An 18,537-nucleotide genomic window follows, 5' to 3' on the forward strand; every position below is an offset into this window, starting at 1 on the left:
TCTAACTCCATTAGGGCCTTAAAAGCCATAGAAGAGGAGAGAGGCCACTGCCGTCATCTACTTCCATATTTAATCTCTCCTCTTCTCTGTGGCCCCAAACCTCTCCTTCTTCTTCCTGTTATAGAACAAAAGCTTCTATTCAAATGAATAGAGACAAATAGATACTACTCTGTGGGGGCTGTGTACAGCCAGCCCAAAACTACCCTTCTGTCTTTGCGTAAATGTATTCTAAATGTCCTGCAGAGACCAGGCAGCCACCAATCCTGTTCAAGCAAACGAGGCCACTGTGTTTTCACCAGGACTACAAGGACTCACTGCCCTGTTATTCTTCAACTCACCATCATCCCAAATTACACACTATCCATGTCTGAAACTTACTTTGAAATTCATCCAAAAAACCAAGACAGGTTGATGAGCAGAGAGATGGATAAAAGGATAGACTTGTGATAAAGCCACTGCAGTAACATGTTAGTAGTGTAGTATATGGGTGTCCACTGTCCTTTTTTTTTAATGCAACTTTTCTGTGTGTTTGAACATTTTCAGAATAAAATATTTAGGGCAAGTTATATTTAAAAACAACAACTTAGGGGCACCTGGGTGGCTTAGCTGGTTAAGTGGCCGACTCGATTTTGGCTCAGGTCATGATCTTGCAGTTGGTGGGATTGAGCTCCTCATCAGGTTCTGCACTGACAGTGCAGAGCCTGTTTGGGATTTTCTCTCTCTTTGCCCCTCCCCCCACTTGTTCTCTCTCCCTCTCTCTCAAAATAAGTAAATAAACCTTAAAAAAAACAAAAAACAAACTTTGAGCAAGGAAAGAAGATGGACAGATTCTCTCAACCCTCTTGGTTTATTTAAGGTGCACTTGGGCAATGCTATAATGGGTGTCTGCTTCTCTCTGAATTTAGAAGAGGATAATCATTTAGCCTGTGATTCACAAACTTCGGATCCATAAGAGTCATCTGGGAGGCTAACTAAAAATAAAGATTCTTGGAGATCTACCCCCAAATTTCTGAATTTGGGTGGGTCTTGGAAATATACTTTTGTAACACGTTCTCCAGAGGATACTGGTGAGAAATCCATGCATATGGAGACACACTGTTTTAAAGTATGATAAGAATGAACGACATTAGGTAGGAGACGGCAGAGGTACCATAACTTACTTTGTCTTGATTGATTGGGGGGGTGCCCAAATCAATTAGATTAAGGCACTAATATCCCTCCCGGTTAAAAAAAAAAAAAAGCAAACAAAAGGAAACGTGTGCATCACTTATGTTTTTCTTAGTAAAAGACCAACTGAAGAGTTTAGGGTTTTGTGAACAAACGCTTGTGTTAGGGAGCCCATTTGATGGGCACATCCACATGGAAAAGTGTCATGTTTGTACATGGATAAACAACACTGAATAGTTAAATGCTGAGACTTGCCACACTGAACTGAAAATTTTTATTTATGGAGAAAAGATATACCAAAGAGAAAAAAGCCTCATTTCAATTTTGAAGACTATTCATTTTTCTCCTTTAAGTAGTTAATTTTTTAAATGAAGAATTAGGAAATATTCACAAAAGAGTTGGTTGGGAAAGTATAGTTTGATGAGATTTTAGACATTCAAAAAATAATGTGGTGCTACTTTTTTCAGTTGAGATTTTGATTGTTCAGCAGCCCCTACTCAAAAACATCCACTGTCCCTATTATCTATATTAGTACAGTTAGGCAATAATGTGGATACAAAGTTGGATCATAGATGAAGTCCCACAATGAGGCCACAGAAACGTCCATAAAGGACCATGTCATAAAACAGTGATATATGCCATAAAAAAAGAAACAAATTAAATGTTCTGGGAATTCAGAGCAGAGAGAAATAATTTGCAGCTGAAAGGATCAGCATGGTGGAGCTTCAAGCTGGGGGTAAACGAATACTTACGTTTGGGGGGCACCTGGGTGGCTCAGTCGGTTAAGCAACCGACTCTGGATTTCAGCTCAGGTCATGATCTCACAGTTCAGTTCGTGAGTTTGAGCTCCACATCAGGATCTGCGCTGATGGCATGAAGCCTGCTTGGGATTCTATCTCTCTCTCTCTCTCAAAACAAAACAAAACAACAAAACCTTAAAAAAAAGAATACTTATATTTGGACATGCAGAAACAGGACAGAAGGTATTGTAGGCAGAAAGGCAATGGGAAAGAAGGCACAGGGAGTGCACACAGGCACAGAGAATGGAAGGGAGGAAGGACAAAGACTAGTCAAGGAAGACAACCTTGGAGTCAAATTTTGGAGGGCCTGAAAAATCAGGCTAAAGAACTGGGGCTTTCCTTTTATTAGCTGAATACTGAGGATCCACCAAAGGGGTTTGGGTTAGTGAAGTGAAATGACCAGAGCTCTTCCTTGGGGATGTTTTTCTGGCAGCCTCATATACACTGGATAGGTTACAAAGAGCCATGTAGGGGCTGTTGTAAAAGTTCAGGAAAGAAGGCACCGGGGCTTAAACTCAGACGGTAGTCATGGACACAAAGGAGAGGGGCTGGCTTGAAGAGAAGCTGTGGGAGGTAAAACCAGTGAGATATGGAGACTGATTTGTTTGAAGAGGAGGGAGGAATTGAAACAGGTGCTAGGGTTTCAAGCCCATGTAACTAAGAGACTGAAGGAAGGGTACTGACAGAGACAGAGAACCTAAGGAGTAATTAACTCTTGTAAGTGTCAAAGTATACACTTCAGAGTTAAAAAGTTAAAAAGAGTTAAGAGTTAAAAAGAGTTAAAAAGATGACTCTCACACAAGCATGCTTCAAAGATTTAACTGTTTAAGAGGAGGGTATGCGAGGCCTTGGTATGTGCATATATGTATATATATATGTACATATGTATACAGTGTTAAAAAATATAAAGTTAGGGGCACCTAACTGTGGCTCAGTGGGTCGAGTGTCAAACTCTTAGTTTCAGCTCATGATCCCTGGGGATCTCCCTACACCCCTCTCCTCTACTCGTGCACACACGCTCTCTCAAATTAAAAAAATATATGTGTGTATATATGTAAACAGTGAAAGGGAAAAAATGCTAGAATATGTTTCTAGGTTAGACCCAAAACTGGCTAAAATCACTAAACGTACAATAAAATTGTTGCCTTTGTGATTAACTCTAGCAGAGAGAAATCATTTTCACCTCTACCAGACAAAATCCACTTGTAGCTTATCAACCTTTTAAAAAAATTTTACTTATTTATTTATTTACTTTTGAGAGAGAGAGTATGCAAGTAAGCGAGGGATAGAGAGAGAATCCCATGAGGTGCAGAGACAGAGGGAGAGAGAGTGCGGAGCCCAGAGCGGGACTTGAGCTCACCTGAAGTGGGGTTTGAACTCACAAACCAAACGGTGAGATCATGACCTGAGCCAAAGTCGGATGCTTAACCGACTGAGCGACCCAGGAGCCCCTAGCTTATCAATCTTCTATAATGAATACCTAACTTCACAGACTCTGGGCCTAACTCAATAATAAATAGTAAGTCACATAAAATTTTCTTTCCTTAGACCAGTGATGATCCTTTTTCTGTAAAGGGACAGATAGTAGGTCTTTCAGGTTATGAGGGACATGTAAGTCTGTGACAACCACTCAATTCCGCTGTTGTGGGTTGAAAGCAGCCATAAATGATATATAACTACATGCCATAACGCAGCTATATTCCAATAAAACTTTAAGAAAACAGGCCCTGGGCTGGATTTGGCTCGTGGCTTGCCGGCCCTGTTCCAGTTCCGTATTTCTCTAAATTGAATGATGATCGTCGTCACCTGGACGACTTGTCAAACCACAGACTTCACCACAGGCTTCACCTCCACGGTTTTTGACTTGGCAGATCTTGAGCAGAACCCAATAATTTGTATTTCTATTAAGTTCCCAGTGATGCTGATGCCGCTGGTCCAAGATCGCACTTTGAGAACCACTACTCTAATATGATATATGGCATTTAAAGGGCACTCAATAATCCTTTGGCCTTATTTCCAGGTTTTGGATCATTTGTCTTAACCAAAGGAAGATGAAGAACTCAGATTAGGACCGAGGTTTTAATGCCAGAGTGCATCAAGTGGAGTTCCTGGTACCAATCGTTTCCAGTATGGATCTGGAGCATTGGAAGAGATAAGTCATTTGGGAGACACTCATAGAACTGACAGAAGCATACAAATGTTAAAGGGAAGCACCTACAGAGGCTAGAACTTTGGAAGGAGTGGGAGAGAAGGTAAGGAGGAGGCAGAGAAATAAAGGAGTGTTTACACAGGGGGAGAACACAGTTAAGTGGTGTCATTGGAAGGCAAAGAAAAAGTCTTAACGTTTTCCTTGCCAACATTTCCAAACACCCCAGAGTGGATGAGGTTGCCAGATATGCAAAGAAAAGTTTGGATCAGAGATCTAGGGATAACACCTTTTCAAGCTCCTCTCCCAACAAAACTAGAATAGAGAGGATAAGCAATGAATGGTCAATCTCCACATTTCATTTATACCAGCAGAGGGCTGCAAGGGCAAAGGAATGTTTATAATGCTTTTTGGTCCAGGGTTTCTCCCCTCTACAGTTAATTCCTCAGTAATGTTTGGGGGGCAAAAAACTGTGGATCACTTAGCTTCCTTGCTCTCATCAGTTGGGTATTTTAGTACAGGACGGTTTGATTAGTTGGGTGAGAGAGGCGATGAAGAAATGAGAAGCTTCTGATTGCTTGGGGAAGAGAGAACGAACGTGGGGTCCAGTTTGGGATTTGGATAACAGGAAGTCCCTGTCATCACAAGGCAACCCTTAACACAAAAACATGCCTCACAGTGTCATTAAAGATGATAGAAAACCGTCTGAGGATTTTTTCCTCGTTTTGATTAAATATTATTTTTTGCAAATGTGAAACATTAACAAAAAATCTCAAAGGAAAAACATACAAAAAGGTACACTTAGAGAAGCGTTGCTCAGTCTTTGTCCCTTCCATCTCATTCCCACCCCACCTCCCTCTGCAGGTAACAAACTGTGATTGTTTCTGGTTATCTTTCCCGTGGTTCTTTAGTGAAAAGAGACACATACCATCCTGGAAGTTGCTCCGTATCAGTTCATGGAAATCAGCTTCATTGTTTTTCCAAAATAATTGCACAGTACTCCATTGTGTGGTTGTACCACAGTTTATTCATCCAATTTCCTATGTACAGGCATTTGTTTCCAATACTTTGCAATTATAAATAATGCCACAGTGACTAACTGTGTGAACACTATTTTTGTATTGTCGGCTATGAATGTTCAGGGTAAGTTCCTAGGAATGTGATTGCTGAGTTTGAGTGTACAGTTTTATTAAATACTACGAATGTCCCTCACTAAGAGGTTGTATTGTTTTGCACTCCCAGGAGCAGCACATGAAGACACCTATTTCTCCATCACCTCTGCAGCAAAGTGCTGTCAAGCTTTTGAATTTTTTTTTTCATTCAAATAAGGAGTAATATTTCAGTGTAGTTTTGATTTGCGTTTCTTTCTAAGCAAAGTTAAACATATTTACATATGTTTGAGGGCTATTTTTACATTCTCTTTTACTTGTCTGTTCATGCCTTTTGCCTATTTATTTATAGTCTAGGGGGATTTTGCTTCTCTCACACCTATTTTAAGAGTTCTTCACATAGGGCCGCCTGGGTGGCACAGTTGGTTGAGGGTCTGGCTTCGGCTCAGGTCACGATCTCACAGTTTGTGAGTTTAAGCCCCGCGTCGGGCTCTGTGCTGACAGCTCAGAGCCTGGAGCCTGGTTTGGATTCTGGGTCTCCCTCTCTCTCTGCCCACCTCCCCCACCCCACCCCCGCTTTCACTTTATGTTTCTCTCTCAAAAATAAATAAACATTTAAAAAAATTAAAAAAGAAGAGTTCTTCATGTCTCAGGCATATTAGCCCTTTATCCGTGATAAATTGCAAATATTTTCTCTCCACATTTTATTTGCCTTTTGGATTTGCTTATGGCGCTTTTTGACATCATGTTTTTTCTTCAATCATTTTTATGTCCCTGAATTTAAAAATTTTATCTTATTACATGGGGATTGAGTTAAAGTTAGAAAGCCTTTTCCCACTCAGATGCAAAAGAATTTATATATATATATATATATATATATATATATTTATAATATATATTAAAATATTTTATATATATTTTTTAGTACTTGTATGATTTCATACTTTATACTTAGGTCTGATACATAATTTGGAGTTTATTCTTGTAACTGATGTCAGGTATGGGTCTAATTTCATCCTTACAAATAGCTAGCAGTTGATTTAATACCATATATATATATATACACACACACACACACACCATAAATATATATATCCTATATGTATGTATATATATATATATATATATATATATATATATACACACACACCATATATATAAATATATATATCCTATATGTGTGTGTGTATATATATATATATATATATATATATATATATATCCTATATGTGTGTATATGTGTGTGTGTATATATATATATATATACATATATATATACACACACACATACACCCTGTATATATAATACCATATATATGGCTTTTTTGGGTAGAAACAAGCATACAAGGTAGTTGGCTTTTCAGAAATGGTCTAATTACACTAATACATTTAGGGTAATATCTAAAAATGCCTGCTTGAATAATTTATGCATGGGACTAGTATTTTAAGAAGTTTATGTAAATTAAAATTCCTTCCCTCGTGTCAATAAAAACTTAAATTCATGTAACACTTCACAGTCTATAAAGCACCTCCACAGCCTCTATCTTGTTTATCCTCACTCGTAACTCTACACCTGAGCAGGCTGTCCTCGCCACGATCCAGATGATGAAACTAAGGCTACAGGACAACAAATGACTCTTCCACAGTCATGTGATTAGCAAATGGGGTAGCCCGGCTCTTCTGGCTCTTTCTACTGTGTTCCAGCATCTTGGCACTGCGAGCCTGGCACGTTTAGATTCCCATGGAGGTGGTGGCCAAGATGCTCAGACATCTTGCAGAGCAGGGCTGAAGTAAGTCTCTTCCCTGCAGGTTGACAGTGTGCTCCAAATATCAAGCAGTGGAAGAGCAGCGAAAGATGTGGTCAATACCTGCCATCTAGACAGTACTTAATTCTGAGTGAAACTCGGAGAGTGATGTGCACGCAAACCAAACACAGAACGATACAAGACTAACTCAAGCTAACTATGGCAAAGCTGCAGTATTACAGACAAGAAGTATTTTAACAGAAAATGCTTGGAGGAGTCACATTCTACGGAACATCAGCCAAAATTTCTGAATCAAAGCCTTGGTTTACATTCTAAGTCTACACGGGGCAGACTCAAAGGAATGATTTGGCTATCGGATTCCAACAGCAGTTCTCAGGGTGATCAGAGGACTGCTAGAGGTCTTGAGACCTTTGCAAGGGTTCTGCGAGGTCAAAACTATTCTCAGAAGACTACAGGAAGGTCATTTGCCTTTTTCATCGTGTGAACACTTGTTTGCCCTGCTGGTGGAATAAAACTACGAAGCAAGGCAGTAGCACCATACTGAATTTGTGGTCATTGTATTCTTCACCACTCCAGGTGGGGAGGGTGGGGGGTGGGAAGTGCCAATTTCACTTAAGAATTCCCTTGATGAAGATGTGAAAATTGTTATCTTATTGAATTGTAACCATTTAGTACCAGTCCTATTCAAATTCTGTGTGAGGGAATGGGAAGGGTACATACCTTACATCTGCTGTATACTGAAGTATAATGGTGTCTCAAGGAAAAGCATTTGTGCTACTCAATAGTTATACGCTGAACAGGCCACTTTATTTCACCATATTTTGGTCTTGTGACCAAAAAATTTGAGAATTGTGGTATTAGAATTTTAGAAAAAAATCTTATTTTTTTATTTTTAAAAATATTTTAGTGTTTATTTATTTTTGAGAGACAGAGGGACAGAGACAGAGCATGAGCAGGGGAAGGGCAGAGAGAGGGAGATAGAATCTGAAGCAGGCTCCAGGCTCCAAGCTGTCAGCAGACCCCAATGCGGGGCTTAAACCCATGAGCCAAAGTCAGATGCTTAACTGACTGAGCCACCCAGGCACCCCAAGAAAAAGATCTTAACGCAAGAGAAGACAGAATTAGTAGACTAATTCTAAAAAGATTTTGGTGATAAAGTGGGATCAAGGTACTACTCTGCCCCAAATGTATATGTGTGTATATACGTGTGTGCGTATTTCCTCCTCTCCCTCTCTATAGCCACAGTTTCAGAAAATGGATAGTAACTTTTGTGTCTCAAAGTGTGATTATTTCCATCTATTCTCTAGTTATCTGAGAAATATCTTTTTTTTTTCAATATATGAAATTGTCAAATTGGTTTCCATACAACACCCAGTGCTCATTCCAAAAGGTGCCCTCCTCAATACCCATCACCCACCCTCCCCCCCCCCCCCACCCCCCATCAACCCTCAGTTTGTTCTCAGTTTTTAAGAGTCTCTTATGCTTTGGCTCTCTCCCACTCTAACCTCTTTTTTTTTTTTTTTTGAGAAATATCTTGAAAAATATTCTTGAATTCCATGTATTTCTTCATATTACTTCATGTATTTTTTATTGTATGTATGGATTACATGTTTTCCTAAAAGTCTCTGAAATAATTATGATCACAGGGTTAAGTCCTACATATTCAGCAAGAGTTCCCGGATGTCACTGACTGTAATCCTATTTCAGCATAGAGAACTATTTGGTAAGGACATTGAAAAGGTGTTACGGGAAGGAGGAACTTCCATATCCCAGTATTTTGCAACCTGAAAAAGTAGTTTTTCTAAAAAATGAAGCCCAAATAAGAAAACTGTAATGGATATTACCATTTGTGCTATTAAGTTCCACAAAGGGCCTTGTAAATTGATGTCTGATAGTTTTGAGGAACAAAATTGACAAGTATCACACCAATCTTTCACAAAGTCTTTACAAAGAATACAAAAAGAAAATACTTCCCAACTTGATTTATGAGGTCAACATAATCTTGATATCAAACACTGACAAAAACATGATGGGAAATGAAAATTACAGGCCAATCTTTCTCAGGTGCAGAGTGCAAAATCCTAATAAAATGTTAGCAAACCAAATCCAGCAATATAACAAAACTAATACATCAGGATCAAGTTAGATTTATTTCAGGAATACAAAGTTGGCTTAATATTTTTAAAAGGTAATGTAAATGATACCATTAACAGAAAAAAAAAAAGAAAATGATTATCTCAATAAAGAAAAAAGCATTTTATAAAATTCAACACTCATTCATGATAAAACTCATGATATAAAGTAACTAGGAAAGAAGAGAACTTTCTTTCTTTGATAGAGTATCTACAAAAAGCATGCAGTAAACAGACTTAATAGTGGAATATTAAAAGCTTTCATTCTGAGGTGGGGAACAAGATAAAGATGCTTCCTCTCACTGGTTCAACAGTATTCTGTACTGGGGTACAGGAGTCATAAAGCAAGACAACATTAAAAAGGAGGAAATAAGACTCATAATTTGCAGATGACATAATTCTGTGTAGAAAAATACATAATAAATTACACATAACCATTACATTAATAAAGGAATTTGAATAAGGTTTCTGGATAATATGACAAAGATGTAGTTCTATACACCAGCAACAAATAAAATGAAACTTTAAAAGGATGCCATTTACGATAGCATCGAAAAAATTCAGTGGAAAAAATAATGTACCAACAGGAGGTGCAAGAGGATACATTGAAAAATATAAATATTGCTAGGAGAAATTGAAGGAAACCTTTATAAGTGGGAGGATATTTCTGTGTACAGTTTGGAAGATGTTTTAAAGATGACAGTTATCCCCAAATTGATCTATAAATTCAATGCAATGTCAATCAAAATGTAGGGTGGGGGGGGGGGGCAATGGCCCAGTAAATGGAAATGCAAAGGGTCAAGAATAGCAAAAACAATCTTAAAGAGAAACAATACCGGAGGCCTTAGCTTACCAGATAAAGGACAGAAACTGAGACTGTAGTATCAGTACAGTCTAGGCAAACTGGCAAATAGAAGAGAACAGAATGCCCAGAAACAGAAGTATACATAGATGGACAGTTAAATTATGACCAAGGGGGGACTACAGCAAAGTGAAGAAGGATGAGTCTCCCAACAATGGTACTGAATTAATTGAACACCCACAGTTTAAAAAAAAAAAAAAGAATCTTGTCCCCTACTTCATACCATGCAGAGAAATCAATCCTAGGATTGTAGAAAAGTAAAACAATAAATCTTTTAGAAAAAAAAAAAAATTATAGAATATCATCACCTTGAGGGTAGGCAAGGATTTCTTTAAAACAGATGATAAAAGCGACAGCCATAAAGAAAAGCTGACAAATGGAATATTAAAATCAATAACTCCTACTCATCAAAAGATACCAGAGAGAGAAAAGGCAAACCACAAAATGAGAGAAGATATTTACAATATGTATCTGACAAGAACAAGCATCCTGAATATGTAAAGAATAAGTCAGTAAGAAAAAGTCAGATAGTTTCCCCCTCATCTTCCCCCCTACTCCCTCCCCCCGCAAAAAAAGAAAAAGAAAAAGGACAAGACTCTTAAGATTCTTAAAGAGGTACTTTACAAAAGAGGGTATCTATATGGCCAATAAACATAAAACATGCATTAGGTATCAAGGAAATACAATTAAAACCACCACGAGGTCCTACTGTATACTTGCCAGAATGTCTAAAATTAACAATAGACCACTATTTCTGTCTCAATGCATTTGCCTATTCTGGACATTTCATGCAAATGGAATCCTATATCGTGACATTTTGTGACTACCTTCTTTCCCTTAACAGTATGTTTTCAAGGTTTACCCATGTTGTATCATGTATCAATACTTCATTCCTTTTTATAGCTGAAAAATATCCCATTGTAGGCTATGCCACATTTTGTCTATCCATTTGTTGGTAGATGTTTGGGTTGTTTGCGCCATGTGGCTATTGAGTAATGCTGCTGTAACCATTTGCATACAAGTTTCTGTGATGCAAATGTTCTCAGTCTGTGGGGTATGTATCTAGGAGGGGCATTGCTGGGTCATAAGGTAACTATGTTTAATCTTAGGAGGAGCCACCACATTGTTTCCCAAAGTGGCTGCCGGTTTTACATTTTACATTCCCACCAGAGATGTATGGGTGTTCTGATTTCTCCATATCTTCGCCAACACTCATTTTTTGTTTTGGCTGTGAAGTGGTACCTCACTGTGGTTCTGATCCGCATTTCCTCACCTGCTAGTAAGAATAAGCATCTTTTCTTGTGCTTGTCATTTGTGTATCTTTTTCGGAGAAATGTCTATTCAAATCCTTTGGCCATTTTCACATTAGGTTACCGGTCTTACCATTAAGTTGTAAGAATTCTTTATGTAATGTGAATACTAGACTCTTTAGATATATATTTTGCAAATATTTTCTCCCAGGAATGGACTTTTTTTTTTTTGATATTTTATTTTTATGTAATCTCTACACCCACCGTGGGGCTTAAACTCTACTGACTGAGCCTGCCAGGCACCCCAGGAATGGAAATTCGTATAACCATTTTGGAAAAACTGTTTGGCATTATCTACTAAAGCTGAATATACACATAGCCCATGGACCCAGCAATCCACATCTACACATATACTCAGTAGAAATGAGAACTTATTTTCCACAAAGCACATTTGAGAGTGTTGGTAACAGCACAATTCACAATAGCAATTGAAAAATTAAAAGTCACCCAAACATCCTATAGGTAGGCCTAATATGGTCCTACAAAGACGTCCATATCCTAATCCCTGGGACCTGTGAATGTTACCTTATTAGGCAAAGGGACTTTGCAGATGTGATTAGGATTTTGAGAGGGTGAAACCAGACTTCCAGTTTCCAAGCCAACAAGTAAGGAGTTTGAAAGTCATCTTTCCACCCTAACAAGCAAAATGCTGAACTGAAAATTCAACAACTCTTTTTAGATTTGTCAGAGAAGTGAGGTCCCAGGGCCAATCCTTGTCCCCCAAATTGGAAGCTGGTAAGTGGACACAGAACAACTTGTTTAACTAGAAACTCCCAAGCAGAAACCTCTGAGGGAGACAGTACTGGGGTAGGAAAGCCTGAACTATAGTTGACAAGCTGCTGGTGGCTCAGAGTAGACAATTCTGTGAACTAAAAATCCCTGGTCTAGGGGAATCCCCCACTTTTGTGACTTTTACCTCCAGGAGTTCTATCAGGATCTCAAAGGGAAAAAATCAGAGAAAAACTCCCTGGTGTTCCCCATCCAGCCATCCAGTCCCACCTAAGGGGTAGGGGTTTGTGGGTGGAGATGGGGACTGAGAAGCACTTGTGAAGTTCACAGACCAGGGGCACAGGCTCACTGAGACCTAATCATAGGACTACAGAATGCTTCCCCTCTCCCCAACATCTTACCACCATATTACTAAAGGTCTATTCACTGGACTTCTTTTTACCCAGTACATCATGTCCAGCTATCAACAGAAAATTATAAGGCATAGTAAAAGGCAAAAAGTAGTTTGAAGAGACAGAGCAAGTGTCAGAATCAGATTCAGATATGGCAGAGATGATGAATTATCAGGCCACAAATTAAAAAATGACTATGACTGGGGTGCCTGGGTGGCTCAGTCAGTTGAGCATCCGACTTAGGCTCAGGTCATGATCTCACAGTCTGTGAGTTCGAGCCCCATGTCGGGCTCTGTGCGGACAGCTCAGAGCCTGGAGCCTGCTTTGGATTCTGTGTCTCCCTCTCTGTCCCTCCCCTGCTCATGCTCTCTCTGTCAAAAATAAATAAACATTAAAAAAAATAAAAAAGAAAAACAATTATGATTAATATGCTAAGGGCCCTAACAAAAAAAATAGGCAACATGTAAGAATAGATGGGTAATATAAGCAGAAAGATGGAAATTCTAAAAAATAACCAAAAAGAAATGATAGAGATTCAAACAAGCAAACAACACAAACAAACAAACAGAAATGAAGAATGCTTTCCGTGGGCTAATTAGTTGACAGGACATGACTGAGGAAAGAATCTCTGAGTGACAGTATATGTTAAAAGAAACTTCCGAAACGAAAAAGCAATGCAACAAAAGGCCGGGGGGGGGGGGGGGGATGGAATAGAATATTCTAAAACTGTTAAGACTACAAAGATGTAACATATACATAATACAGAAGAAAGAACAAAATAAATCTTTGAAGCAGTAACGACTGAGAATTTCCCTCGAATTAATGTCAAGACACTAAACCACAGATCCGGAGAGTTCATAGAACACTAAGGATAAATCCCCAAAAAACTATGCCTAGGTGTATCAAACTGCACGACAAAAAATCTTGAAAGAAGCCAAAGGAAAAAAAAAATCTATGGAGAAGCAAAGATAAGAATTATATCCAGTTTCTCTTCAGAAACCAGGCTAGTAAGGAGAGTGAGTGAGGTGTTGAGGGAGCTTACATTGGATTGCTCAGGTGGGCCCAAGTTAATCACACGGATGCTGGCACGAGGGAGGTAGCAGGTTCAGGGCGAGAAGTGATGTGACGGAAGCACCGGGTTGAAGATGCCATGTCTTGAAGATGGAGAAGGGACCAGGAACCCAAGGAATGCAAGCAGCCTCTAGAAGCTAGAAAGGAAGGAAGAGATGCTCCTTGGAGCCTCCAAAAGAAACCAGCCCTGCCGACCCCTTAACTTCAGCCCAAGTAAGGCTGATTTTGGACTTCTGACCCCCAGAATGGTAAAATAATAAAACTGTAGTGTTTGAAGCAACTGAAATTTGGTAACTTGTTACAGCAGCAATAGGAAACTGATATACCTCCATCAGTAGCATAATGGATAAATTGTAGCGTATTTGCACGGTAGAGTATTATGGTGCAATGAGAAGGGATAATTATTGCTACATGTATTTGATGTGTCACAGAACTAATACTGAAAGAAACCTTTCACAAAAAGAATATCAACTCTAAGATTCCATTTACATAAAGATTATAAATAAATAAAACTTATCTATGCCTGTGCAAGTTGGGATAGTGGTCACTTGGCAGGCAGGGGTCCTAACGAGGGGCACACAGAAGAACACAGGAGCCACTAACATCTTTCTTGATCGTGGCGCCGATTAAGAGGTATTTCAAACCATATAACCTGAATTTGCACACTTTTCTGTACTGTATACCTCAATAAAAACTGCTTAAAAACAAAACAGAAACAATTAAGTAGTTTAAAAACAAATTTCCTTGCAAAAAATAGGGTCAAAAATTGGTTTAAGGTTTAAACAGGGTAAACACAAGGTTTTAGATTAGTTAAAACTGAATACCATATAAAATGAACACTGACAGTTATTTCAGCTGATGACTCAATTCCAAGGATATTCTAGTACACCTCCAATGTCACACAGAGAAAAATGAGTTGGTCTAGACATGCAAACACAGCAGACATGATGCACAGGCAGCAATTTTCTTTCTGTCATTAGTTTTACTTAAAGTACTGTTCAGAAAAACTGGTCTTTATAACACCATGACTGCAGAACCCTTTCCAGACTAAAGGTTCTATCAGAGGCATTTTTCATCTTCCATTTCCTCAAACAAAATGTTTTTACAAATTAGTTTTTCCGTGCCCATGAACAACCTAAGTTTTTCCCACCTTGAGACAAATCATTACCCTCTCATGTTATTTTAACACTTATATTCAACTATTAGGAGCCAAATACTATTTAAAAGTAAAGGTTTTCAACTCCTAACGAAAGGATTATGTTAGATAGTAGGGATATTGTCCTTAAACATTTTTGCTGAAAAAAAATCTTTGGAATATATATTTTAAAGTAATAATGAAGGCCAATATAAGGGCAGTAGCCATTTTTTCCCAGTTATCTGTAATGATTCAGTAAGTTAAATGTACGTATGTTCTTTAGGCGAACTTCAGTAAGAAGTCAAATTGTTCTTATGAAGGTTCTACAACAAGCATTTAAAAACAGTATTGAAAATTCAGGTGGAACTACTAACAACAGGTGTTCTCACCTGTAAGAGAGGAGCTACGTGTTAGTGCATTCACCAAGCTTTTAAACAGCTTCTGCCCAATAAATAATGATAAAAGGCTATATTTTTATCTACCAGAAATGCTGACATAAGATTCTGTAATTCAAGACATGCTTGTGGGGAAGACGTGTTGATCAAGGTAAACTCCCAACTTAAGGAAACTTAAGGAATCTTACGTATTCACTTGTCTCTTACAAAGATCAGAATGCTTAATAACCCTATAAAGTCAAATACCTTAAAATACTAACGAATCTTATGCATGGTCTGATAAATACAATTATATATAAGAGAATGCAACAAGTTATTTGAACCTGAATGCAGAGAATAAATACTTTATTAACTGATTACAGTTGAAAGTCACAAACAAAAAAGGGGTATATTAAGGCAGAGCCATATATATATCTATATCTATATATCAATACAGATATAGATAGACAAATCCAAAGACTGTTACCTCTTTACATTTTAATAACCTCTGCATTTTTCTTTTATGCATTTAGGCAGTGTGCTTTCTTTCTTCTCAGTTAAAGAATGAATCTTGGCCAATATTTTAAAATTCCATTTTGATGACAACTTACAGGATCATGGATCGAAACAATGACTAGTGTATAAAATGCTATCTGATAGTTTTCTCAGCATATTCCATGTGTGGTGGTATATTTACGTTGGTGTGGAAAATCTGACAATTGATCATTTTCTCTTTTCCAGCAAAACTAATACATAATTTTTCAAATGATTTTAATAGTCTTAACTAAAATAAGTTTGGACTTCCAAGTCAGTCAAATGCCCAAAGCATATTATTTTCTGCCTTTTCCTAAACCCTCCCATGTTTTAAATAGCCTTTAGAGTATGATCACGTGGCTGTATTTCAGATCTATAAATTTTGAGTTTTTCAAAATCCAAAATTATTTCCTTATGCAAAGTGGCAATGCAAACAGCAATCCTACATAATGTAGAATAATTTTTCTTCTGTATAGCTTCCTTTTATAAAAAACGGGCAACCACAAATAAAAATTAAAAAAAAAAAAAAGAAATTTAGTCCATCTGAAAAAGCACTCCAGTTCCCTAATTCCACTTTTGAAGGAGAAGGCAGAGGCAAGTTTACATTATCCCAGAAAACTGAATAAATGGCTTTATTTGGTATCTTCAAGAAGCTTCTCCTTCCGTAGGAGATGTAGGTGTCGTAGGGGAAACCGTAACTGGTTTGCGTGCAATTCTGTCTAGTTCCGCATGAACATCTGATAGGACAGGCTTCTGGCCTACATTGAAGGACAAGAAACAAGATTTAGATAGAAGTCAAAGTATCTTTTACACCAATATTTCTTCATTTAAAAACTGCCAATGGTTTCATTAACTTTACCCAGCATGCTAAGTTATATAAACATCTTTAATTTAAAAATAAATCCCCTCAAAAAAAAAAAAATCACTTCATTTTATTTATTATTTATTAAAAAATTTTTTTTTTAAAGTTTATTTACTTACTTTGAGAGAGAGAGAGAGAGAGAGAGAGAGAGGATCCCAAGCAGGTATGTGGGTTTGAGCCTCATGTCAGGCTATGTGCTGATGTGTAGGGCCTGCTTGAGATTCTCTCTCTCTCTCTGCCCCTCCCCTGCTCATGATCTCTGTGTCTGTCTGGCTCTCTCTCAAAATAAACTAAAAAAAAAAAAAAAAAAAAAAAGATGCTTAACTGACGGAGTCACCTAGGCACCCCTAAATCCCCTCATTTTAAATTATAGGGTCTGTTACCAAATGCAAATAAAACTAGTACCTATCATTTAATTTCATAAAAACGTCTTTTAAAAAGGCACAGGGCAATAGGAACAGTAAAACAGAAAACAGCAACAAAATTTTGGAATGTAGAAAGAAGATGAATGAGTGGTAACTAAATCAGCAGTCTTGAGAAAGCTTAATCTTTTTACATTGGCAGTGGGAAAAGCCAAGAAGAAATTCAGTTTGTACCCAGAAACCTGTAAAAGGTTCCAAAAAATGGTAGCTGTACAATGGTATTTGTGGAAAGGATGGCAAGATGGGATTAAAAAGGTGAATGGGTTAAAAAGTCTTTTTTTTTTTTAATGTTTCTTTTGAGAGAGAGAGAGAGAGAGCACACATGCAGGGGAGAGGCAGAGAGCAAGGGACAGAGAGAATCCCAAGCAGGCCCTGTGCCATAAGCCAGGAGCTGGATGTGGGGGCTCCATCTCACAAACCACCAGATCATGACCTGAGCTGAAATCAAGAGTTGGTTGCTTAACTGACTAAGCCACCCAGGTGCCCCTAAAAAGTGTTTAAAGAGCAGTTACACAAGCAACAAAAGAAAAATAAACTGGACTTCATCAAAATTAAAAACTTTTGTGCTTCAGAGGACACCACACCACTGAGAAGTGAAAGAACAACCAACACGATGGGAGAAAAATTTTGCAAACCCTATACCTGGTAAGGGTCTAGTAAACACGATATAAAAACAGCACTTAAAACTCAAATATAAAAAGACAAATAACCCAAGTTAAAAATGGGCAAAGGATTTGCATAGACATTTCTCCAAAGAACTACAAATGGTCAATAAACACATGAAAAGATTCTCAACATCATTCTCCATTAAGGATACGCAAATCAAAACTACAATGAGATAGGACTTCACAGCCACTAGGATGGCTCTAATCAAAAAGATGGACAATAACAAATGTTGTAGAGGATGTGGAGAAATTAGGACCCTCATTTCCCACTGCTGGAAATATAAAATGGTGCAGTGTTTTGCAAAAACACTTTGGCAGTTCTTCAAAAACTTAAATGTAGAATTACCATATGACCCAATAATTCTACTTCCGGATATATTCCCAAGAGAGATGAAAACATATGTCATTTGTCAGACATGTGCCAAAACCCCATGTTCACAGTAGTACTATTTATAATGGCCAAAAACTGGGGCGCCTGGATGGCTCAGTCGGTTAAGCGTCCGACTTCAGCTCAGGTCATGATCTCGCGGACCGTGAGTTCGAGCCCCGCGTCAGGCTCGGTGCTGACAGCTTGGAGCCTGGAGGCTGTTTCAGATTCTGTATCTCCCTCTCTCTCTGACCCTCCCCCGTTCATGTTCTGTCTCTCTCTGTCTCAAAAATAAATAAACGTTAAAAAAAAAATTTATAATGGCCAAAAATGGAAACAATCTAATGTCCATCAACTGACGAGTGGACACATAAAATGCGGCATATCCATACAATGGAATTTTATTCAGTAATAAAAAGAAACGCAATAATGATACCTGCTACAATATGGATGGACTTGGAACACGTTATTGAAAACATTAAACAAGGCACGTACTGTATGATTCCATTTATATGAAATCTCCAGATAGGCAAACCCACAGATACAGAAAGCAGATCAGTGGTTGCCTAGGACTGGGGATGTTGAGAGAAAAAAGAAGTTACTGCTAAAAGGCAGGAGGTTTCTTTTTCGGGAGATTAAAATGTTTTAAAATTAGATTATGATGATGGTTTGCACAACTCTGTAAATATAACTA

General features: G+C 38.1%; 1 protein-coding gene across 1 annotated transcript in view; it reads right to left on the minus strand.

The window, feature by feature from the left end:
- Positions 1 to 15,342: 15,342 nt before the first annotated feature.
- DYNC1LI1 (dynein cytoplasmic 1 light intermediate chain 1) overlaps positions 15,343 to 18,537 on the minus strand; it is a 36,851-nt gene continuing 33,656 nt past the window's right edge. Inside the window, exon 13 of the mRNA XM_053903899.1 lies at positions 15,343 to 16,285. Coding sequence (XP_053759874.1) covers positions 16,173 to 16,285 — 113 coding nt within the window. The 3' untranslated portion in view covers positions 15,343 to 16,172. The remainder of the gene's footprint in view (positions 16,286 to 18,537) is intronic.

This window comes from Panthera pardus, unplaced genomic scaffold (genome assembly GCF_024362965.1).
Source record: "Panthera pardus isolate Hobbes unplaced genomic scaffold, ASM2436296v1 HiC_scaffold_16, whole genome shotgun sequence".
NCBI classification, from domain to species: domain Eukaryota; kingdom Metazoa; phylum Chordata; class Mammalia; order Carnivora; family Felidae; genus Panthera; species Panthera pardus.